Below are 26655 nucleotides of genomic sequence, written 5' to 3'. Positions count from 1 at the left end.
TGGATTCAATTGATTGGTTTCAATCATATTTATCTGGACGTAAACAAGTTGTCAATGTAAATAATACAACGTCTGAATTCATGAACATCTCTTGTGGCGTTCCTCAAGGAAGCATACTTGGACCGTTGCTGTTTTTATGCTATGTCAATGATATGAGTATAAGCATAAGTAAAAAATGTAAATTAATATTATATGCAGATGATAGTGCTATCCTTTTCTCACACAAAGATCCGTCTGTTATTAGTAATGTACTCGGCAAGGAACTTGAAAACTGTAGTAAGTGGTTAGTTGACAACAAACTGTCTTTGCATCTTGGAAAAACAGAATGTATTTTATTTGGGTCTAAAAGAAAACTAACAAAAGTTGATAGCTTTAATGTAAACTGCAATGGCCATATCATAAAACCTAAACAATCTGTTAAATATCTTGGAAATATACTGGACAATGATCTCAGTGCTGCATCTATTGTTAACAATATTGTCAGTAAAGTTAATTCTAGGCTAAAATTTTTATATAGACAAAATCGTTTTTTAGATATGAATCTAAGAAGATTGTTATGTAACTCCTTAATACAATGCCATTTTGACTATGCATCGACATCTTGGTACAGTGGTATATGTAAACAATTCAAGAACAGATTACAGGTCACTCAGAACAAAGTTGTCAGATTTATTTATGGCTATGATTGTAGAACTTCCCTGAAAGTCTCGGCTTTCAGTGATATTGGATGGCTTAATATAGAAAATAGGATAAAGCAACTACGACTAAACCATGTACATAAAATCTTTAATAGCAAATGCCCATCATACTTACATGAACATTTTACTTTAGTCTCATCCACACATTCTTACAACATTAGACATAGTGCTGGAAATTTTAAAGTGCCACAGGCTGACAGTTTTATATTAAATACTTTCTTTTATCAAGCAATCCAGGACTGGAACAGTCTTCCAATAAAGTTAAAAGAATTGAAAAATAAGAATACTTTTAAAAAAGAAGTGAAATCACATCTCATTGTTGGTATGAAATGTGCAGAAATGGAAGATTTCCTTTTTTATTAATTGTTATTCATTTAATCTTGCATATCAGTCCAAAGATTTTTGTCATATTATGCTAAAGTGTCATATGGTTTTAACAGTCGGTTGCATTATAACTGTAAAAGTTCGATATCAAACATTTAATCATTCTTTAACTGGTCAAGAGTACATGCATGTTATTTTTGTATAAGTAAACCTAATTTAAACAGCTTATAACTGAGATCTTGGCAAATAATTATATTTGTCATAAGGACCCCATTGGAAATAAGTTGAATAACTTTAATGGGTTATCCTGTGTTATATATTTGTCACATTGAATTAAATCTTTGTTAACGCACGTATGTATCCAAAGCATTCTAATGATGTTGTGCTTTAGTATAGATATCATCACTAATACTTTGTTATTCAGTCTGTGTTATAACTTTATGAGATATTTGGTTTGTTACAATGACATATATATGCACGAATAAATCTATCTATCTATCTACCCAAGAAATGTACAAAACTTCATTTCGATATATACAGTTTTACATGTTTTGTGCCTGAACTTTTTTACTTCCAAAAAACCGACTAGCTTTCACGACCATAGCAATTAGATGCCAACACTCGTTCAGTTTCATATTTCAACAAGAGACATATTATTAACAAATATTTAGCCAGAGATATTAGGGGATTTGCTACACATGTGCATATTGTCAAGGTGAACATGAGATTCATGAAAATCTTCAATAATTTTGGCGGTGCAAAAACGAAAATTTTAGCAAGACACCAACAGTGACAACAACAACAAAGACACCAATTTAAGCTTTAACAAAACCAAAACTTATTTGCTTCTTAAAACCAACAAGTTGACAATCTACTAAAGCAACATTTCTGATGCCTAGGCCAAAAAAATAAATGGTTTGGTTAAAGTTTCATCTTTTCAAAAACAGGAAGGGTAGGTTGGTTTTTTTTATTGGTTTAATTCAAGAACATTATTGTCATCATTGCAAAATGGTATTGAAGTAATCTTCTGTGTAAAGCATAAAAGGTTTAAACTGCATTTTAAAACACACACTTAATTTTATTTTTTAAATATCTTGTTTTACCAGCTGACTATAAAACTGTAGGGTTGGCGCCTATTTCGTGAATCGCCGGTTTCTGGGCACTTTGGATACAAAATGACTCCTTTTGCGAATATCCCATCAACCGATGGGAGTAAAACTCCCCCTTTGGCTTCAAACTTCTGTTTTAGTCACACTTGGGGATGTGACGGGGTCAAGCCATAATGCAGCCATTATAGGGCGCGGGCAGACCTTTATAAACTCAACAACAACAACAACTATTTCGTGAAGGGTCGGGTATCCCGAACCAAATGTTGTGGTCTTTAAGGCCCAACCTGAGCACTGCTCTTGGACCTGACTGTTTTATAGACATCCTAGTAGTCTACAAGTTGTGGTTAAACCAACATTATAATTTTTTTCTTAGAAAAACAGACGAATAATATGTAATAGAACTTAAACTTTTATGCAATACCTGGGCACTGCCCTCCTTCCTGACTGTTGTATAGATGTCCCAGAGTCTGCGAGTATAGTCATCCACCTTTACCACACTGTAATGTATACAATATGACCATGGACATTTCTGTATAGAATTGCACAAAAAAACTCAAAAGGTACATTTTGAAGTTGATTGTTGATACATTTTGTTCAACAGCAGGAAGGGTAGGTACATGTTAGCTAGAAATAAATATTAGGCTTTATGTACGAACAATATTTTCATCATTGGGGAATAGTGTTCAAGTTATATTCAGTATAAAGCTTTAAAGCTTTTTGAACATACAAAATACAAACTAACAAAATAAAAATAAAAATATAACAGATATTTTAGGGGACTATATAAAACAGTAGAGTACAGTCAACACCTAGTTTGTAACTTTGTAGGCAGTGTCCCATAGCCCAAATCAATAGAACCTAATAGAATTAAATAGACGTTCACTTACTTGTGTAGACAATGCCAAAGGTACTCATGGTCATGTGCCACTTGGTGTATGAGCCGGTTGAAGTAGGGTTGTAACGCCTTTGCTTCTGCTAGGACACCTCGTGGCAGTGGGCTCGGGAATAATGTCATCGGGGCATATTCAACATGTGACTTTGAACTTGGATCATTCTGGGGTCGCATAACCACAGCTGAGGATTAAAATGATATGAAATAAAAAATATAATTAACTGCACCTAATCAAAATATTATTCATTCATTTATGAATCCTACCAGCCTTGCAATATTTGCCAATTACGCATTTCTTTCTTGACCACGAACATAAACCTGATATGGGATGTTCAGTGTTTAAGGCCAACTGCACACCACATCAATAATATCATTAGACCGCCTGTCACCCTCCATGGAGACAACACTACATGCAGTATTAAGGCACGGACCTATAAACCACGGATTGAAAACTGCCTGATATCTGTGAAATGATAATGAATAATAATCTACCCACAATCAAAGCCTGCACTCAGCAATTACTGCCAGTAATTCAATCTGCGATCTCCATTAATTTCCGTCAGGACTGGCTTGTCACATGTATTATAAGCAATGAATATGTTTGAAGGTTTATAGGTTCGTGGTCATAGTAATGAATTTCAATTTTCAATATAGTAAATTGAAGTATATTGTTCGAAGGTCTAAAAAACCCACAATGGTAAAAAGATATTTGAGTGTATTAAACCTACACAACTATTTAAAAATACTGTAAAAAAATGACTTGAAAATTCCCAATTCCAAAGATATAGATCATTTTTCCAAAATACTAGAAAAAAAACCTTCAAACTAAAACTGCACCAACTAGACTTTCATGAAAAATTGCGCATACTCAAATACATGTGACCTTCAACATAGATTTTTTGAGATTTAATATTGTAAATAAAAACAGCTTTAAAAAATGTTTTAAAGATTTGGCTAGAACATGGGCTCAATGTAATTTTCTTTTGTTTAATTTCATTGCAAGTGTTAGGAAAATCATTGTCTAAGTTAAATTAACTGTTGCTGTTAGGGCTTCCGTTAAAGGAAGTTTGGAAGTATATTACTCCTTAGAAATGGGTTAAAACTTCCAAATATGATTCTTTGGAAGTACAAAAACTTCCATAATTTTGAAGAAAACTTCCAAAGTTGAAAGCTTGGAATTTCAAAATTCAAACCCTTTTGTCAATATTACTTTTATGGTCACAATTTCAATCAGTTTAACTGTTTAAGTAAAATGAATTAATACAATATAAGTCTGTGATTTTGGCAAGTTAAAGTTGCAAATTATTAGATTTTTAATGTACTTGTTGAAAAATAGTTGAAAAAGATATTGTATTCGGGAGACTTTAATAAACTTCCACATTTCAGTGTAAAACTTCCAAAATTGATTGACTGGAAGTTCATACTTCCAGTTTCAAATTCTTAATGGAAGCCCTGTGCTGTATAACAGAAACATGTTAAGAAAATTAAATGCTAACAAATTCTTTCAAATATTTTTGAAAGTTTATAAAACACAGGTTTCCATATTCTATTTGCCAAATATACATTAAGCATAACATATTTTCTGTCAGTGGAAAAAAGTATAAAAAAATGTTGAATTTAAGGTGGTCCAATTTAAACTGATGCCCCAAATGTAAAGAATTACTATATTATATAAAATTATATTATACAGATATGCATGCCTTATAATTAAGATTGATCAGTTTCTCTTTGAGGTCCTGAACTTATTTTGAAGAGTATATGTTCTATATTTTGTATACATTTATCCATACAAACTTATCATACTGAAAGGTGAAATAAATACATTACATGAATAGATGTCTCGTATTATGCACTAGTGAAGCCAAAAATGAAATGCAAATTATGATGAATTAATGCAAAGTCATACACTCGGGTAACCATTGAAGGTGGGAAAAAATGAAGACAAAATATCAAGGATAATTATGTTTGTTCATGCATGATAGAAATACATTCAAATTTGAACCATGACTGCTAAACTGTAACACTGTCACATTTCCACAAAAAATTGTTAGAGATAAGAGATCAAAGCCTTATATTTGTGATTTTTTTCTTCAAAATTGACCATGTTTTTTAAAGTAAATTCATTGGCAGTTTTTACGCATATATTGAGAAAAATGTGTTTTTCAAAATATTGGAAATAGAGCCTAATAATGATATAAAATCATTAAAGCTGCACTCTTACAGATTGAACGTTTTGACAGCTTTTTTATTTTTTTGTCTAGGAACAAGCCATTTTTAGCGAACATGCATGTACTAGTGATATAAGACTGCTGACTAAAATATGGTAAGATGGCAGGTTTTTATCTTATGTTCAAAAATTGATGTTTCGAACAGAAATATGAAAATCTGTGATCTGATCTTTTGTCAGCAGTCTTACATCACTGGTTGTTACATATTTACTCAAAAATTGGCTCATTCAAAAACAATAAATAAAAGACGGTAAATCTGTTTGGGTGCGGCTTAAAGAAAGGTCATGAAGTCAAGTATAAATATTTTCAGCTTACCATGTAACACCGCCCATTGCTTTCCCTTCTCTTTGATTCTCTGCAATTCTCCGGCACCCAACGTCCTTCCAGAGAGGCTTAAAGCAGTCGCTGACATACTGTCTTCACTCTAACAAAATCTTAACACTTTTATAAAGTATATTCTTCAGTTAGTTGATGACATTTTTTTAAATTGACACACAATATTTGAAAACTTCAAATGTTTTTTTTATATATTATCAACTAACATATCATTTCTTACTGTATCACAACAAGTGTGCTTAAACACGTTTAAGTTTCTGCTGGAGTTGTATTTTATTCTTCACTAACATTTGTCTGCTGCTGTTGATTTTAAGAACCTGTTCACAATTTCTATAGATCTAGCCATAATGTTCAAACTTTCTATAACCAGTATGTTGATTCCTGCCCTTCACAGTTCACTAACTCCTTGATTTTTGTATTACTACTTATAGCATTCAAAGTCATCTATTGCCAAATTATACTTAAGTGTGCTATAATTTCGACTTGTTTTCAAAATACATATTTGTTATTGCATAACTATTTCAGGAATTCAGTCAGGCATAAACTTCAGTAAGTTTGTCAATACCGGCACTTGACATAAATAATATATCTGGATATTATCAGTTGTAATACAATGTAACACCGCTTTGCACTAATCCACAATGACTTTTCAGGATCTGAAATATAAAAATAGAATTAGTTAGATATTATTATGTATATATATATATGCAATATGAATAATATAGGTAGTTTTAATTTTAAACTTCTAACAAAGTCAAACAAATTTATTGGTTATGTTACTAGTTTTGTTATTTAAAGTTGTATTTACTTTTAAGTTAAGAAATTGAATAAAGTTAATTTAGAGAACTAAGGGATGATGATAACTTGTAATACATAAAACAGAAGATTGTATTTCTATTTTATATAAATATATAATGCATTATGTGAAATCGTGTGAAATCATATATATATTATACTAAATGGATGGTTGGTTTCAAAAAATACTAGATTTAACCCTCAGCTTGAGAATAAGCATTTCAGGTGCTATATTAATGTTTATATTAAAAAATACATAAAAATTACAATATATTACACAGTAGATGTGTTTTATACCTTTCAATATTTAAAAGATCATACCATTTATACACTCAAGTTAAGAATATAAAATATTATACAGTAGATGTTGTTTTCACCTTTAAATATTTAAAATTTCATGCACTATAATGTTAATACACTAAAGAAAACATTTGGCTTTACCTTTTTTCAAGAATATAAATACAAAAACTATTTAGAACGTGTTCTATATTTTCAGATTTATTATTAAAACTATGACCAAAACCAGGACATCCCCATTTTACCATTCACAGGTCAGAATACATGTACATGTGCGTATAATCCTACTTGCAGCGCATACAGATAATAGATAATGAATGTTTAGAGTATAATCATTTTAACTTGAATGCAAAATCACAGTGTCAAACATCAGTATTATGATGTAACAAAATCAAAATACACTCAATAATGATAAATTCATCAAATTAGTTCTAATACTTTAGTCTATTTATTAGATGACTGTGTTTTCCTTCTTGCAAATTCCATTCAAAATTAAAAGGTATGATATATGACTGTGTTTTATTTATTAGAATGACTGTGTTTTCCTTCTTGCAAATTCCATTCAAAGTTAAAAGGTATGATATATGACTGTGTTTTCCTTCTTGCAAATTCCATTCAAAGTTAAAAGGTATGATATATTATAATATATATAAACTGTTTTGATTTTACAGCAGTTTGTTTTCAATATACATAAATAAATTTTATTTCAATATCTGGGGTTTAACAGCTGAACATTTTCAATCCTGAAAAATAGCCAGAGGTATGAGAGAATCAAGCCCAAGGCATGGTAAACAAGCTTGGGCTGGCCTTTTGAGATTGTTTCCAAAGTCATTTATATTAATTTCAAGGTACTTCCTAGTTCCTACTGTTCTTGATGTGATGTCAGAGGCTTGCAAAATATATTTTTTTAACAAATGTACAATAGGCTGAAGTTGAAACTTCTGAATCCTGATTTCAGCCCTTATTTTCAGAAACCCTGCATTATACCATGCATGTTGATAAAAGCATCTGAGTCTGTCCACAAACTTCTATCATAGCTTCAGGATACACAAAACTGAAGTTGAAACTTCTGAATCCTGATTTCAGCCATTATTTTCAGAAACCCTGCATTATACCATGCATGTTGATAAAAGCATCTGAGTCTGTCCACAAACTTCTATCATAGCTTCAGGATACACAAAACTGAAGTTGAAACTTCTGAATCCTGATTTCAGCCATTATTTTCAGAAACCCTGCATTATACCATGCATGTTGATAAAAGCATCTGAGTCTGTCCTCAAACTTCTATCATAGCTTCAGGGTACACAAAACTCTACAGTTTACAATGAGAGATATCAGAGGAACATGTACTTGTATGATTATAAAAACATGAACATTGCGTTTAACATTCTGATTAGAATTAATTAAAAACAAATTAATTTTAATTTAATAAGCTTAAAATCTGACAGAATATACCTTGAAATTATTTGCACACCCAGTAGTCAAGGAATTGCTGTATAATTCTTACCACTGAAAAAGGAATTCCTGCCAAGTTTATTTTACATGTCCATGTTTATTCATTCCTACTGGTGTAGAACGGAGCCACTTTCCCTCTTGACAGTTTTAAGAGTGGGTGCAGAGCTTAAATGCATTATCCATTCAATCAAATTAAATACTTAAGATAAATATACTTTACTGTTTAAAATTATTTCGGAATAAAGTAGATCTTGGCCAAAGCATACCAATATTCCATCAAGCTCTATCAGCACTGCTCTCACAGGTAGCCCAGAATAAGAGTGAGCACACAGTTTTGTCATGTGATAGTTTTGATAGTAATGTAATATTCTTTTTATATCTCAATCATGTTAGCAACGCAGTTCAAAGTTGATGAATTAAAAGGCAAGATTTAATCGTTTATCGACATTTCCTGAATCATGCTTTTAGTAACATAGAAACGTAGATAACATATTGTTTGAACACTGAATTCAGCACAAAAAACTCATATGCAAAAAACATACCGGTATCTACACTACCAACCACACGTATTTTGCAGACTGCTTTGCATCGATTTTTCCTTACCACAGACATTATCTCTTTAATTTATTTTTAACTATACCCTGCAATAAAAGCATATATACCACGTTCATTTCTTTGATTTTCCCTGCGTATAGTCAACATTATATGCCACGTTGCAAAGTATTAATTCGCAGTAATTGAGGTAACTGTTTTAAAATATTTCTCTGTTCCCATCCTCTAGCCAGTTTAATAAACTCATACAAACCAAGTCGCATACTCTATTGTGGGTACTTTTGAAAATGAAAGGGGGTTCCGGGTTTTCACCCCCACCACCTCATTTGACTCCCACTGCCTCTCCAACCACGAACAACTACAGCATACAACCCATAAACACAATGCAGTTTTGAAGCAACCGCGTAAGAACCTCCTTGCATACTCTTCTTTTGTATGAACTTATGTAAATGAAAGGGGGTCCCGGGTTTTAGTCTACCCAAACCCCACCCCCACCCCTCCTCCGACTTCTCCACCCCTCTCCAACCTCCAACAAATACCTCCTAGTATACTCTTCTTTTGTATGAACTTATGTAAATGAAAGGGGGTCCCGGGTTTTAGTCACCACGACCCCACACCCACCCCTCCTCTGACTTCTCCACCCCTCTCCAACCTCCAACAATTATGGTACCGAGAACAACATTCGAACACAATAAAGTATTAAATCCGGGCGTATTTTGTAAAAGAAAACGAAATACCGTATACCTATGAAAATGAAAGGTGATTTCAGTATTTACCATGATTTCGGTAATTCCACCGACCGTAATGTCAGTAACATTCGGAAGAGGAGTTGACATTAAACAGAGATAGATAGACCGTGCAAACCCTGTGGATAAAAACTTAGAAAATCTATACTGGTATATGATAGTGTCAAGTGAGGGAAATTGTGCTAAAAGAAATTGATATGCTAAAAAACTTTACTAAAGAAAACAGCTAACTTCTATTTCATTATTTTCACTGAAAACATACCTCAGAAATCATTGATTGCAATGTACCGAAATTTACCCCTGCAATTTCCACAACAAAATATTTTTCATGCACTGGCAGTTGATTGGATAAAAATTTATATCAGGGTGAAGAGCTTAATTTAAAAGAAAACACAATCGCAACTTTCTGTAAATTATACGGGATCGCCATGTCAGAACAAAACATAGACCCCAGTACGAGTAATCAAAGGCTTAAAGATAAAGGGAAAATTGCAATGAACTCCAAAGAAACTCATTCTGTGAGCAAACGGTAAGTACAAATATTTTGTCATATATTTTCGCGAATGGTAGAAAAAATACAAAGGAGGTCGTCATTTTCGATATGCAAGTTTAATTTGATTACCACATTTTCTCGAACAATCTTTAGACCTTTAAAACAGAATAAAGTTAATATGAGTATTTTTGTTTTGATATCGTAAGAAATTGTGTAATTTTCTTCTTTATTTTGTTTATATGCCACTGCAGTTTCTATATTTATCTGACAAACGTTACTTTATTATTCAAAGTTAAAATAAATTTGTATAAATATTCAAAGTAACCACCAGCAGTATTGGCTAAATAAATACTTTTACACTTGTCTACATGATACTTAATCAAAAAAGGTAATGTTACACTGAAAGTTATTATGAGAAAATCGTGTCCCGCATGTTTTACTAAATTGCATCTTAAAAGACTTAGATCTGCTGAAACCACAGGGTTTTCTCAGGATCTTTTTTTACACTGTGTTGCTATTTAATCTGTAGGTTAAATAGAAGGTAAAAATAATCATGAGAAATGCTTGTGGTTTGAACCAAAGGTAGTCCAAATTATTGTACGTTGGCGGATTTTTTTTAGATTTTTGATATGGCAAATCCTTCACGTACAAATTGTTTAGTATCGAAAGTGGGTAGTTGTTCCAATCAGGATTCCGGGTTAAAGCATATAGCGTCTATAAAATATTATAAAAACAAGAAATATTACCAGATAATGTTATTTTATATTAGTTCCGTACACTAAAAATAAATATCCAACTTATAATTATGAGTTTGACGGCTTTTCTTCATTTCATTCTGTCATAACATAACGATATATACATGAAGGGCACCTGCAAGGTTTCAGGGCACAGTTTTAAATCGCTCGGAACATTTCGGCCATGGCCGAGTTGTTACGATTGTATAACGAGGTCTATCTCGAAGCTTTGTCGGAGGAGGCCGAGTTATTACGATTGTATCGAGTTGTTCCCCTTCGCATAATTGTTTTCTGTGTCAGTCAACTTTCGTTTTATTGGAAAGGTAAACAACTTGTTTTAATGCATTAAATGCTTGTTTAGTGCAAAATAGCATTTCACTTACATGGTAAAATATGAATATAACTCTTTATGATCAATTTCAACCATAAAATACTTCACTTAAAACAATTTCAATATTTTTAAAACACCCCCGGTTTTTTTGCACATTCCCGTTTAGACGTTAGGGATTGGAAGAATCCCGTATAACACGTCTAATATTTTAGACTAAACCAAAGGCCTTTGGTTTGAACAACACAAAGGTCAGGCAAACATTGTCTTTCCTCTGATGACACTTGATAAGCTACATTTGTGTTTTTTGTTCATTTCAGATTGCAACAAGAGCTACGCACACTGTTGGTAAGATCACACATGGAAATTAGATTAATGGAATTACGGACACTACGGACCATGGACATTACGGACCAGACATTACGGACCAGATTTAGGGACACTACAGACCAGATTTAGGGACATTATGGACCAAATTTGAAAGATTGGCAGTAAAATCAGTTAAAAGCAACAGAAAAAATATTTTCCAAAACAGTTTATTTCCCAAAATAAATCGAGCAGAAATATTTTCCAAAACAGTTTATTTCCCAAAATAAATCGAGCACATATAAGAACATATCAGTGTTTGTTGCAATTCTTGCAACTGATGTTTAAAACTGGCAATTTCTGTTGCCTTAATTAGTGTTTATTAGTTATAATTGTACCCGTAATTATAATTGTACCCGTAATTATCGGCGGTATATTACAAAAGAAACAAACATTATACTGACAACCTTTAATTGGCAATCATAAATGTGTGAAAACCCATTGTGACTGCGCACTTTCACTGAACCTTTCAATTAAAACAGATGAAACCGAAAACAAACAAATATAACGATCGAAAGTTAATTTCAGAAAGCAATTGATCACATATGAAAACATTAATATTCACATTTACAATTATAAGATAAACACATATTTTGTTTGTTATTATTCACATTATTATAATATTTTATTAAAAATACATTAATGTTTAACATTGGAATTTCATGGGATTTTTCAGTTACATTAAAGATAATTGTCATACTGAGCAATTATATTAAAGTATTTATTAACAAATATAAGACCAATGAGTGAATAAATTAAAAAAAAATGTTTAAAAACATTATAAATCATGGTCCATAAGTTTTTGAAGATGGTCCGTAATGTCCCTAAATCTGGTCCGTAATGTCACTAAATCTGGTCCGTAATGTCCATGGTCCGTAGTGTCCGTGACCCGATTAATGCTAATGATTTTCTTCAAATTAAAAAAAGTTTGGACAAGTCTGCCAAAATTCAGCCTTGTGCTAATTTCGACAATATGGGTCACTCAGATTAGCAGACCATATGGACCAGATCGGCTGATATGAAACAACCAAGATTAGTGACCAATATGACCCAGGTCGGTGAACTAATTTGGACCTTATAGTCTTTTGATCAGTACCGTCCTACAGTCTGGGCCGTATGGTCTGCCAATCTGAGCAGTATCGTCTGTGTTTTCTACTGTGTACTTGTGATCTTGTTCACTGAACTTGTCAAATTTAATTCACTATATATGTCTGTGTTTATTGTGTGTCTTTCACCTGAAAACCATGGCAGACACAAAGGAATTACTTTTTTGAGCATCATTTTGGAGCTGTGCTTTGATTTCCTGTCACGAACTCTAATACAACTTTAAGAGGCTTTACCAAAAAATGATGCGACAAGCTCTCCATCTGATTAATAGAATTCTAGGATGTTAAGATGTTTTGGTTTGTATAAAATTGTGCAAAGATGTAGTATAAGATACATGTATCATCAAATTAGTTAATAGATTTATTTGGGAATAATAATTTGTATTATCACAATGACATACATCTGAATTGGGTTTTAATTAATATGATTTACACTTCAAATTACATGGAAAGACATTTTGTTCAGATCTTGATTACTTTAAACTAAATACGATAACAGATGCTTAAACATTTGTGAATTGTTGAATTTGGTTTAAAAAAGTAATAAACATCGGATGATGTTTCAGATGTCAGGAGACCCAGGGATCACTGCATTTCCAGATGGTGACAATTTATTCAAATGGATTGGTACTTTAACCGGACCAAATGGAACAGTATGTTTATCCTTATGATTAGACTTCAGTCATCAAGATAAAGCTTTTAAATAAAAATGTCTGAATTCTTATACTTCAGTTAGCAAAGAAATATTTAACAAGCCCTGCTTTATGAAATTTTTGGCACCAAAAGCATCTGACCATCTACGGCCTTACACAAGTGCTAATTTTGTAGACTCAACATTAAGCTATACCTGAATTATTTGAAGTAAATTAATGAGAAATATTTAAATGAATTGGACGTGAATAGAAATAGGGTCTACAAACTCTTTATGTTTATATTCCATTCATTTGCATTCTTAATTTATGTTTTGTCCATGTGTCATTTTAAGCCATTCTTTGATTATGTTAGGAATTGATCATGTTTAAGATTTTCGATAGTTCATTATATTATATTATATTAAATTATAAATGTTTTTCATGGTAATATGATACGTGTAGCTTCTGAGTTCTGTTAAAAAACAACAATAAAATCAAATGGTTGTCAGATAAGCATCCAAGGTTTGATTCCCAGCTCTTGGGCAAGTGAGTTTAATTTGTTGTCAACAAGACATACTAGTTGGTTTTCTTTACGACACCAGTTCCTCCACACACTCAATTAACATATGCCAAAGGGAGACTTGGTGAAGAAAACCACTGAAATTATTATATTTTATATTTTTAGGTATACGAGAGTCTTAGCTTTAAACTGACACTTGAATTTCCAAGTGGCTACCCTTACCATGCCCCGACAGTGAAATTTGAGACACCATGCTACCATCCAAACGTAGACAACCACGGAAATATATGCCTCGACATCCTCAAGGAGAAATGGTCTGCCCTGTACGATGTGCGAACTATCCTCATCTCACTTCAAAGCTTACTCGGAGGTGTGTTTATCTACTACTTCCAGCTTAGGGGGGATCAAACAATTTTATACGGTTACTTTTTGGTACCAAGACATACCGGGGCTTTTTTGGCTATTTTGAGAAGATGGTCCATTACCTTCAAATTGGGAATTAAAGTCAAGATATTACATCAAAGTTAATGAACAAATGTCAAGAAATATGTGATCTATAAATCAACAATTGCTTTATATAATCTGATGTGACAAAACCCCTCAACCTTTTTTGTTTTGGGCCAAATGAATCATTTGTTTTCAAAATATTTATTGGGAATTTTGAACTTAGTTTGGTTTTTTAATTGTATTGGGAAATAGGGGTTGACCGACACCAACTGGCTTTTTTATTCACCTCCTTGAGCCCTGGGTTAATTTGAAACCCCTGCAAAGCCCCTGGTAAAAATATAAGTGATACACATTACTGATACAAACATGATGATTTTAAAGAAGTTGATCAACTTGAATTGAACTTTAATTGTCTTTTATATTTAACATGTCAAAAGCATGATTTCTAGTGCGACTTTCATGTGAATCGCAGAAAAAGACAGCATGTTTTTTATGTTAAAAAAATGAAAATTTATTCATTTACAAATTAATAGAAATAACCTGGTAAACCATTCCTCTCAGAGAGTCACCACTGTTTTCACCTACTAGTAAATGAAAATAATGCCTTCTGCATAGTATGGCTGTAACAAAAGGACAATGTTTTCAGTAACGTCTTCAACAGAGTAACTTCCATTTCCACTATTTCTTCTCCAATCTTTACAAAACTTTGCATTAATACTTACTGGCATATTATCCCAACCAAGGCCCTTGTATTTTCAAAACGACTGGCACTCTCTACATCTGACTGACGCATACGATTCCCAGAATTCTATTTAAAAAATCAACATTGCATTATTATTTTCAGAACCAAACAATGACAGTCCACTGAATGCACAAGCTGCTGAGTTATGGGCCAATCAGACAGAATATAAGAAAGTTCTGCTGGAGAAGTACAAGAGTAACGCTGCGGCTGGAAATTCATGATTCTGAATACTGATATGTACGGGATTAAAGGGACTAGACACCAGATGGTCCCAAAATCAGTGAATACATTATTTCTGCATAACAAGCCTAAAATTGTCAATACAAGCTAGTATGATTTAAATAAACACACTGTTTCGGCAGAGTTAACCGGTTTAAAAATAGATCATTACGCTTTCCTAGTTTATAGTGTGTGTCATGTTATTAGTACAGATTTATATACGGACGCTATTTTTTCATTTACTGGTATTTATTTGGTAGACAAACCAAGTATGTTTCAAATTGGGAAAAAAGGCAAAAACTGTGAAAGGTACATGTGTCATTGGGATGTAATACATCAGAAAGCAAGATTCAATGAGTTGTACGCAATGATATCAATTTTATGTACAGGTAAGTTTTTGACAATTTTCTTGTTTTTCTGGCAATTGTATTATCTGGTGTCTATTCCCTTAAAGGACAATTGTTAAGAGGAAAATCTATACATCATGTGAACATGTTCAGTCCTTAGTTTGAACAATGGTGTCGTTATGTTCTTTCACCTCTGTACACCAGTCTTCATGTTCATGATTTCTATGTGATATGTAAAATATTCATATGTATTTTTCTTAAATGTTCAGGAGCTTAATTATTTAGTACGGTCTTGTCACTGTGTGACTTGGAACATTTTGTTTAGCTTAATAATTCAGAACATTTGATAACATTTCAAATTTGTAAAAGTAACAGATTTCTTATACTAAGAAATCTTCATTGACATCATTTGATGGCATATATCAGCCTGAAAATTACTGTTTTTTATATTACATTTTAAAAGAACAAAAACAGTTGAAGTAAACAAAATCTGTAAAAACGAAACAGCACTCGTACTCCCAAATAAAATTTACCACAATGAAAACATTTGTTTAGATATTTAAAAAAAGGATCAATGACAAAATGTCATAAATAATTGTTCTTATAAAGGATACCTAGTTAAATTTGAAAGAAAGCTTCAGTTAATACGGTATACATGTGTATGTATTGATTTTGAATACGATTGTCACTTTAACAATCTAACGCCACTATGCAAACCTTATTGACTGTATATTCATCGATCATTATAGCATATTTTAAATCTGCTTTTGGCAGGACATTTCCATATTGTACATTTACATCATTCTTGTTGCTCGTGACTGTTTATTTCTCCCATTCAAATGAAAGAGAGACATACTGTATTTGTCATTCTTCTTTTTCTTCAATGAAATTTTGCCTGGAGCAGACATCGAGAACTACTTGAAGGTATTGATTGAAATTACCTGTGTGAAGTTATGCACCTTACAAGAACTCTAACTCTGGGGCACACAATTGTAAAGTTATCTACTATTGTTAATTTTTGATAATTTATTCGTCCAGACACTTAAATACTTATTAATTTTTTTGAATAATGTAAAATCTATTTAACCCCCTCCTTCCTTTAACTTAGCTCTAGTTTAAGTAGGGGAGACATCAGTTTTCGAAGGCGGCGCCTCAAAAACAACATTTCCAGTTCATATTACAATAAATGTGCCTTTTGTGTTGCAAATTTATTAGGATATTTGTTGATTTCATTGTAAGATTTATTTCATAGGTGTCGTAGAAAACATATAATCTTGAGTATCTGTTATATCACCAGTATTCAATCATCGATGTCTTATTCTCTGAAAACTTTAATTGGAAACATTCTATTCAATAGTTATATCTTTCTTGTCTTTTTCATTTATGCTGTCATCTGTGTTTGATCTATATGCAGAATGTGTGTCTTGTTTAAATGCACCATTGTAAATTCATTGCTCTATCTTGTCATGAATTGTTTCCCGGAACTGATTTTTAGCATCAATGCATTGATTGTGACAGTGCAAGTGTTCCAATCCTTTACTGGAAAAACCTATACGATTAATTCTATTGCATATCTACTGTTTTGTATTCAAATCTAACCGTAGATCAGCTGTGAAATAGCTGTGCTCACGGGCGTTGAAGGTTATGCTTGCTAAAATGCAATTATCAATATCATGTTTTTTGCAATATCTGTATTCTTCATATCTTTGTAAAGGAGTAGTCTGTAATAAGTTATTGGTTTTAACACCATTAGTTTGTCATTGGCGTTGACATTTGCAAAACATTGGCCATCACTCGAAAAACATTTATTACAGGTACAAATAAAACTTTGTACCAATGTTTTTTGTGGGGTTTTGTTTTGAACTAATGTTGCCAGAGAAAATATGCACATGTATAGTCCAAAACATTTTGCTTCAATATTATTTGAAGTAAAAAAAAAAGATGACAGATTCTTTTACTTGTTTTGTGATGCTTAACTAGATTGTCTTTCACAGTAATGTCCATACTGTGTGTAAAGTCTGTACTGTGTGTAATGTCCGTACCATGTATTAATTCTGTAAAGTATTCTGGCTATCTAGTGTGTAGGTCATGCTGTTAGGAATGACATTTGCTCAATATTTCTCATCTTTTTCTCATTCATTAACCTTCCTCTGTCTTGAACATGTAATTATTTGTAAACCATTTGTACAATATTTGAAAAAAAATGTGTTATAAATTGACAATAAAAATGTAATTTATTGAAATATTATTTTTCTTTCTGATACATAAACATGTTAACTAATTGGATATACTCTTAGATATTTTAATCACAATGACAAAATACATAAACGAGTATGCCGACAGAAATAAATACGTTGTATTGTCTAAGCCTTTGTCAGTAGAGGTGGAGATTCCTTGCAAAAACCAGTATTGGACAAAACATCAAACTATTGAAGACATGTCAATGAAATTTTGTCAAATTGTTAGGCATAGCATTTTTAATTTCAAGTATGTATTCTGTCAACCTGGCAAATTCCTCAATAATACATGTGTATCTCTCTTGGAACATCTAAATATTGCTCAACACTGGAAAGTTGGAAGGAAATCTACATAGAACAGAATGTGGGGCTCAAGCAGGAATGACTGAACATTGAGTTGCAGACGTACACAGCCATAGCGTAGTATGATCCTTAAGCTATGAAATTAAAGCGACAATGTCATATCAATTAAAATTCATATTCAAAGTATTTTTTTTTACAAAAACAATTGTTAAATACATCAGTGAATACACATATATGTAAGTATAAATATGTACATCGGTTTATTTTGTCCCCCCCATTCATGGGGAGATATATTGTTTTTGCCCTGTCCGTCAGTCAGTCCATCAGTCAGTCACTACGTCACACTTTGTTTCCGCTCAATAACTATAGAACACTTAGACCCAGGAACTTCAAACTTGGTATGCTAGTTGGTCATGACTAGTAGATGACCCATATAGATTTTGAGATCAAAAGGTCAAATGTCAAGGTTACCTTCAGGTAAAAACCGATATGTTGGCAGTGACCTTAAGCTTAAAAATGGTTTCTGCTCAATAACTAAAGAACGCTTGAACCCAGGAACTTCATACTTTTTATGCTAGTTGGTAATGACTAGTAGATGACTTCTATTGATTTATAGATCAGTACATCAAAGGTCAAGGTCGACGTGACCTTGAGGTGAAGAAACGGTATCCGCTCAATAACTAAAGATCCTTTAGGTTCAGGAACTTCATACATGGTATGCTAGTTGTTCATGACTAGAAGATGACCCCTATTGATTTTGAGATCAAAAGGTCAAAGGTCAAGGTTACCTTCAGGTAAAAAACGATAAGTTGGCGGTGACCTTAAGCTTAAAAAGGGTTTCTGCTCAATAACTCAAGAATGCTTGTACCCAGGAACATCATACTTGGTATACAACTTGGTCATGACTAGAAGATGACTCCTATTGATTTTGAGATCAGAAGATCAAGGTCACCATGTTCTTGAGGTGAAGAAACCGTTTCCGCTCAATAACTAAAGAACACTTGCACCCAGGAATTTCATACTTGGTATGCAAGTTGGTCATGACTATTAGATAACTCCTATTGTTTTTGAGATCAGTAGCTCAAAGGTCAAGGTCACTGTGAACTTGAGGTTAAGAAACGGTCTCCGCTCGATAACTAAAGATCCTTTGGGTCCAGGAACTTTATGCTTGGTATGCTAGTTGTTCATGACTAGAAGATGACCCCTTTTGATTTTGAGATCAAAAGGTCAAAGGTAAAGGTAACCTTCAGGTAAAAACCGATATGTTGGCAGTCACCTTAAGCTTAAAAATGGTTTCTGCTCAATAACTAAAGAACGCTTGAACCCAGGAACTTCATACTTTGTATGCTTGTTGGTCATGACTAGTAGATGACCCTTATGGATTTATAGATCATTACATCAAAGGTCAAGGTCGCCGTGACCTTGAGGTGAAGAAACAGTATCTGCTCAATAACTAAAGATCCTTTAGGTTCAGGAACTTCATACTTGGTATGCTAGTTGTTCATGACTAGAAGATGACCCCTATTGATTTTGAGATCAAAAGGTCAGGTAAAAAAACGATAAGTTGGCGGTGACCTTAAGCTTAAAAAGGGTTTCTGCTCAATAACTCAAGAATGCTTGTACCCAGGAACATCATACTTGGTATGCAACTTGGTCATGACTAGAAGATGACTCCTATTGATTTTGAGATCAGTAGGTCAAAGGTCAAGGTCACCGTGCTCTTGAGGTGAAGAAACCGTTTCCGCTCAATAACTAAAGAACACTTGCACCCAGGAATTTCGTACTTGGTATGCAAGTTGGTCAAGACTATAAGATGACTCCTATTGTTTTTGAGATCAGTAGCACAAAGGTCGAGGTCACTGTGAACTTGAGGTTAAGAAACGGTCTCCCCTCGATAACTAAAGATCCTTTGGGTCCAGGAACTTCATACTTGGTATGCTGGTTATTCATGACTAGAAGATGACCCCTATTGATTTTAAGATCAAAAGGTCAAAGGTCAAGGTTACCTTCAGGTAATAAACATGTTGGCAGTGACTTTAAGCCTAAAATGGTTTCTGCTCAATTACGTAATACTTGGTACGCTAGTTGGTCATGACTAGTAGAAGACTCCTATTGATTTTGAGATCAGTAGGTCAAAGGTGAAGGTCACCGTGACCTTGAGGTGAGGAAACGGTTTCCGCTCAATAACTACACAACACTTGCACCCAGGAACTTCATACTTGGTATGCAAATTGGTCATGACTAGTAGATGAACCCTATTGTTTTTGAGATCAGTAGGTCAACAGTTACCGCTCAGTAACTAAACAACACTTGAAATCAAGAACTTAATACTTGGTATGCAAGTTCGTCATGTAGATGATCCCTCTTGATTTTGTGATCAGTAGGTCAAAGGTCAATGTCACGATGACCTTGAGCTGAAAAATGGTTTCCGATCAATAAATGAATAACGCTAGCGCCCAGGAACTTCGTACAATGCAAACTTTGTTTACATTTTCCAACACTTTTTCTCTTCACTATTTAATACGGGTGAATAAACCAAACTTCACTGTTGGTTCGTGTCCAGTCCAAAATTACAAATTTCATCACCATCATTTATTTTTTCTCAGCTACGACCACACAATAGGGGAGACAAGCGCTTTTTTAAAAAATCCAAATCTCTAGTTTGTATATGTTCTATAAAACCAATGTACACTTAAATGTACGAGTCGTGTCTGGAGAAGACCTGCTTTATTTATTATCCAATGTTCACTTAATGTGAATATACTATAGCTTCATAACAGCCTACATCACTTGTTATGCTGCTCTCGTGTAAGCATTCATTAAAAGACTCAACATAACTATGAAAAAGTCTTGTCATTGTAACAATTGGTTCACGTAAGCCTCATGTAAGCTGGTTCATATCCATGGCAATAGAATCTGCAGCAGAGAACAACGAGAATGATGACCAACACAATAACAGCCAAACCAGCCAATCCTATAAATGTGGAAAGCCGATGGTGTTTTATTTCATGGCAACCGTTCTCGTCCGACTTATCTGCGCAGTCATTCTTTCCGTTGCAGACGAGATTTTTGTCGATGCATTTCCCATTTCTGCATTCAAACTTCCCAGCGCACTTGTGGTTACACTTAGTTTCGTCTGATCTGACTTTGCCAGCGCGAGTACCGTCGCAGACGACATTCTTGTTAATGGACTCTCCATTGAGACACCGGTTCTTTCCTGGACACTCTGTGAGATTGTAGCGTTCTGTAATTTAAGTATTTATTACTCGAACTCAGTTTACCAACTGGCAGAACGGATATATCTGAACACCATACATATACGAGTACTTCAAACTTCAAATATTTTCGGTAACATGTACAAAACTAATCACGTGACCATAAACCATATCGGTAAAATATGTAAATTACCTTCAATTTTGATAAAAAAAAATGTATTTTAACATTCATGCACCGTAAAAAATCGAACTTTAATACAAAAAAAAACACCAAACAAAGAGAAGAAAAACACGTCTAAAAACAGTTTATATTGTAGTTTATATAGCTGAAATGCTCGTGGTTCTGCTTGTCAGGGGAGGTCACTGCGTAGGAGATTGGTTTACGAACAATTGGTGAATTCATTACCGCTTAAATCATTTACACATATTTTGTAAAAAGAACTTGAGATCGTTGGTTAACATACACTGTGTCCACCTTACCATTACGGATTGGGGACACCACAAGCACGAGTTCTCCGTGTGTTGTGATATTGTTGCACGGAGTGAATAATCGGACCGTCAGTGAGTTTTCTGTGGATCGGAATTCGCTCGTGGAGGGAAATTTGCATCCACAGATTCCAGATTTACCTTCAATAAAAACATCAGTGGTCAGTAATACAGCTATAGATATAATGAGGGTTCAGTGCAAGACGAACTCCAAATGAAAATAGAAGTAGTTGTGTCTGCTTTACCTGAGCTTACGAATTGTAAGTCATGGTAAATTATGATGTTACTTGGTAATTTTTATATACGCCAAACATTTAAAAGGATTGCCATCAAAAGTATACAGTCTCGGTTTCCTCCTGTCGGTTCGAGCTGCATCATATTTTGACGCTGTCGCACACCATTGAAAGTCCACCATCGTATTTGCTTTGCTCATGCAAATCGTGTATTTAGGAAATTAAATCGGGTAAGTTGGCTTGTCTTAAAATGACGTGTGTTCGGTGGCATGCGCCCTGTTTTTTCTTTATGTTTCCTTCACAGATTTCCGAACATTTAACCTGAATTATAACCTAAATTCTATATATACTGCATTTATATTAGTTGGATTTAGCGGGGAAAGTGTACGCCGAACCTACATGACCGTCAGGAAGCTGTGTCCCTGGACAGGTACTCGTTATCAAACGGCTGATGTTGTAAGAATTGTATAAGTAGACGCATTGACAATCCACTTGCAACTTTGCCTGGACCTACCAGAAAGGCTACTCGAGTCGTTCACCTTGCGCCCATTGTAAACATCTAGCCGGTTTTTATCACATTTCCCATCAGAGCCAGCCTCGGTGCCCAAACTGTAGAGTGTCACCACAAGCACGTGGTCTGCTCGCGTCACCATGGTTAAGGAGCAATTAAGACACGCGGAAATCACCCGGAACTGGTGATTTAATAGTGTAATGGCAACAGCGCTTTCGACATGTTCCTCCTTAGAGCAGTGGTTGGTCAATTCCACTGAAAAAAATAAGATGTAACAAAATTTTTGCTTATTTTTTTTATTCATATGTCCTCACACAAACACATTTAAATTAGAAAAGAAACAAAATGAAACATGATGATATTTTAGTAACATGTTAAAGCAACAAAACAATCTACTGGTTAGCGATCCCTTTTCGGCCGGAAACGGAGGTTTCACCTATGTTACTTTTGACACAAGATAGCTATTACATTAAAACTTTACACTCAGACAGGTTGGCTCTTTCGACAAAAACTGTGTATTTAAAAAAATAGCTAGGGATTCCGAATATTTCCACGTGCAAAGTACCCCTGCTGAGGTGTAATTTAGTAGTGTTATAAATGCAATATACTGTTATTGTTGGTATTTTATCAATAGTATGGGTTATTTATGCAATCCTGTATGACATAAAACAAAATTAGGAACATACGAATACATACATGTTTTTAGATTAGCCATGCACGTTTCATTTCCTCCCGGAATAAGTCCTGATGTTGCACCCAAAACCAGAACTACCAACAAAAATAAATGGCATGCAATCGACATTTTGATAAATATTAACCCTTAACAATATGTCATGTTTTATCACTATACATATCAACCGACAAAATTAATACTTACATGTAAATGTACATATTTATCTCGAGTGGAAATTTCAGGAAATCCTGTATTGAATTGACGGGTTCCGCTGATATATATATATATATGTATATATTTTCTCAATTTATTACGGAACTATAAGAAACAAAGTATTTTATTGTAGTAGTATTATAGTAAATATTATAATTAAAACGGTTTATTTTTTTTTTTTTAAAACGACAAGGAACTGACACTGATCTGATGTTTTATCCGATATCGCAACATATCAGGAACTCAGTGTGGAAAAAAGAATTATGTGTCCAAGATGTTCTACTGGTATAGCTTCCCTGCATCCTATTTCAATGGTTATGATTTCTGCATTTCCATAATATATATATAATCAAAACGCTTAAAATAACTATTATGAGTTTAAGTCATTGCAACAATTGTTTCACGCAAGCCTTCTATACGCTGATGCATATCCATGGCAACAATATCGACAGCAGAGCACGATGAGGATGATGACCAACACGATAACAGCCAAACCAGCAATGCCTATTAGTACAAACATCAGCGTATGCTTGTTTCCATGGCATCCTTTCTCGTCCGACTTATCCGTGCAGTCATTCTTCCCGTTGCAAACGAGATTTTTGTCGATGCATTTCCCGTTTCCGCATTCAAATTTTCCAGCGCACGTGTGGTTGCGCGCGCCGGTACAGTTAGTCTCGTCTGATTTGTCCTTGCAAGCGGGAGTACCGTCGCAGACGAGATTCTTGTCAATACACTCGCCACTGAGACACTTGAACTGTCCTGGACACTCTGTACGATTGTAGAGTTCTGGAATTGAAGTAAGTATAAAATGTATGCCATTGCAGCAAAAAAAAATCTGGACTAAGGGTAAATTGCTATGACACCGTCACTGAATCCAATATCGTGATGAATTGACAAAATACTATCACCATGCTGTCGCTATACAGTTCCTCTGATTTATTCGTTCACACATGCATTCCTCTGTGTACGTCAATAATAAGCTGGTCATCGTTAGACGTACGAAACTAAACATGCTTGTTGCATGCACATAATAAGAGCCGTCGTCAAATTCGGGTTTAACTCAAACAATATGAGAAGTTCTGGACCAAGTCTACCAACAGTTAAAAGGCTGAGTTTAGGCTTGCTTAAGTTTAAATTGATTATTTTTTACAATGATTTTGAAACACTTTATTACACCATTATAGTGAACTCTCGTATGTACAATTTAACGCGTGCGTGTGGTCTCCTGCTGTTTGGGAAACCGCTTGTCCGGCTTGGTGACCACACACCACTTGAAGGTTTCTTTCTAGCAGGGCATTGTTGGTGAACAAATCTGTATTACGTGAACATTGCTCTATCATTTAAACACATTTTGTAAAAGTCATATAATATCAATGATGTTAGTCATTTGCTTTTGTGATCTGGATCAAGTCAGACTTTAGATTGGTCGTAAAACTACTTGGTATGGTAAGATACTATGGTCATCTTACCATTAGGGATTGACGATACAACCAGCACGAGTTCTCCGTGTGTTGATCTATTGTTGCACGGAGTGAACAGTCGGACTGTCAGTGCATTTTCTGTAGACTGGAATTCACTCTTGGCGGGAAATTTGCACCCACAGATTCCGGTTTTACCTTAAAAGAATGGTTTAGCTTAAACTGTAAAAATATGTATGTTTCAAGAGTCAGAATAATGAATATAACTACATGTATAACATTGTGCAAAACGTATAACTTACTTCGTAACTTATACCGAGTCAATGAGTCTCGTTTATACCAAATATAAGCAATAAAAACCAACAACAGAATGATTTGTTTTCTCAGTAAGATATACAAATGTTGGTGTTGTAGGGATGGTTTTTCTAAAGACGAAATAACAATCGTCTTTTTGTTCCGTATCTCGAAACATAAAAGAGAAAAAGAAATATCTGGTTCTAATGTTTATGTCATTGCGATCACTGTTCAAATTATACACGTAACTTTTCGTCGGCCTACCAGAAAGGATTCTCGAGTCGTTCACCTTGCGTCCATTGTAAACATCTAGCCGGTTTTTATCACATTTCCCATCAGAGCCAGTCTCGGTGCCCAAACTGTAGAGTGTCGCCACAAGCACGTGGTCTGCTCGCGTCACCATGGTAAAGGAGCAATTAAGACACGCGGAAATCACCTTGAACTGGTGTTTGGATAGTGTAATGGCAACAGCGCTTTCGACGTGTTCCTCCTTAGAGCAATGTTTCGTCATTTCCACTAAAAATAGAACAAATGTAAAATGTTCGTGTTGATATGTTTTCTTTTCATTTGGCTGATACATTTTGGTACGAGAATTAACAAAAATAACCACGAAAGTGTAACAGTAATGTGTTCAGCCAACGCTTGTCAACCTACGACACAACCGAACGTTTCAAATGCTGGGTAATGTCAGTGTTTCGTCATTCATGAAATGACTTAATCCAACAAGCAGCTTTCGTTTCATTAATTTAAAAAAATCGTATCTGATATAAAGATACGTTGTGAAAATAAATATAAACTATACAATACATACCAGTTTTGAGATTAGCCATACACGTGCCATTTCCGCCAGGAATATGCAGTCCGGATGTTGCGCCAAACACCAGAAAAAGAACTATCCACAAAAAGCAATAGCACGCACTCGACATTTTGACAAATATTTTTTTATTAAAAATATGTGATTATTTAAAATAATAAATCACAATAAACATGTTCATTAACAACCCGGACTTGGTGAATGATAATATTTATCACGAGTGCTTGCCATATGTTTTCCTGTTAGGAAATCCTGGTTGGGCCTTCCGCTTTTTGTGAGTCCGAGTAATAAATGACTAGTGTTTCAAGATCTGCTTCGAGTTTTAAAGGCACATAAGCTGCAATTGTGAAGGTATTAAATAGAATATATCAGAAAAAATAGCAATTAATGTGATGTTACATAAAATAATTAAAGTTATTAATAAAATAAAATAATAAAACAAATGAACCTGTGTCCTTTCTGTCCTTATACGGTCACTAATCCACTAGGCAATAGTAACATACATCTGAGTAAGGTTTTATTTAAGGAATGAATTGCGGGGTATGAACGCAATTGGGCTGGTCTAATTGTGTGGAGTCCCCGATAATGACATCAACCCCGCAATTCATTCCTTATATTTACACCATTAGTTCATTATTTTATTCAAGAAACGTTAAAAAGATACTTCATTTCATTTCGGATTACCTTTCAGTAATCCTTTCTTACCCATTCTGTAAATAGGACAGCCCGACTGTTACCGGAAACATTTTTTTCAGTTGACCTCACAATAACACGTAAAAAGATCAACCACTTGAAATCACTTTTAAACGTAAAATTCAAACACGTTTGGCAATAAAACGTTTAAATAATAACTTTACACTTCTTGTTGATTTATATTTTACGGGACCTGCTG

At 34.0% G+C, this 26655-nt stretch overlaps 3 protein-coding genes across 4 annotated transcripts in view; 1 reads left to right on the top strand and 2 right to left on the bottom strand.

Moving 5' to 3' along the window:
- Positions 1-9743, bottom strand: part of LOC128243447 (glutathione synthetase-like) — a 31410-nt gene extending 21667 nt beyond the window's left edge. The window contains exons 1-4 of the mRNA XM_052961235.1: positions 9695-9743; positions 5567-6243; positions 3019-3205; positions 2553-2628 (exon numbers count right to left, since the gene is read on the bottom strand). Of these exons, the coding sequence (XP_052817195.1) occupies positions 2553-2628; positions 3019-3205; positions 5567-5663 (360 nt within the window). The 5' untranslated portion in view covers positions 5664-6243; positions 9695-9743. The remainder of the gene's footprint in view (positions 1-2552; positions 2629-3018; positions 3206-5566; positions 6244-9694) is intronic.
- A 46-nt stretch (positions 9744-9789) lies between these two features.
- On the top strand, positions 9790-17597 carry LOC128243370 (ubiquitin-conjugating enzyme E2 C-like). Its single transcript, XM_052961123.1, has 5 exons — positions 9790-9961; positions 11308-11335; positions 13026-13112; positions 13777-13981; positions 14903-17597. The coding sequence occupies exons 1-5, from the start codon at positions 9861-9863 to the stop codon at positions 15019-15021; spliced, it is 540 nt and encodes a 179-aa protein (XP_052817083.1). The 5' UTR covers positions 9790-9860; the 3' UTR covers positions 15022-17597.
- Positions 17598-20329: 2732 nt separating this feature from the next.
- Positions 20330-26032, bottom strand: LOC128245130 (sortilin-related receptor-like). 2 transcript variants are annotated; one of them, XM_052963374.1, is made up of 7 exons: positions 25761-26032; positions 25214-25465; positions 24707-24853; positions 23048-24023; positions 22355-22606; positions 21602-21748; positions 20330-21150 (listed from the first exon to the last, which is right to left on the bottom strand). In XM_052963374.1, the coding sequence occupies exons 4-7, from the start codon at positions 23151-23153 to the stop codon at positions 20777-20779; spliced, it is 879 nt and encodes a 292-aa protein (XP_052819334.1). In that variant the 5' UTR covers positions 23154-24023; positions 24707-24853; positions 25214-25465; positions 25761-26032; the 3' UTR covers positions 20330-20776. The 2 variants fall into 2 exon arrangements, with proteins under 2 accessions (XP_052819334.1, XP_052819333.1); XM_052963373.1 differs by lacking the exons at positions 20330-21150; positions 21602-21748; positions 22355-22606 and having other exon boundaries at positions 23346-24023; positions 25761-26016.
- Positions 26033-26655: the final 623 nt, after the last annotated feature.

Source organism: Mya arenaria, chromosome 8 (assembly GCF_026914265.1).
Source record: "Mya arenaria isolate MELC-2E11 chromosome 8, ASM2691426v1".
NCBI lineage: Eukaryota > Metazoa > Mollusca > Bivalvia > Myida > Myidae > Mya > Mya arenaria.
This window is presented reverse-complemented; position numbering and strand designations above follow the sequence as displayed.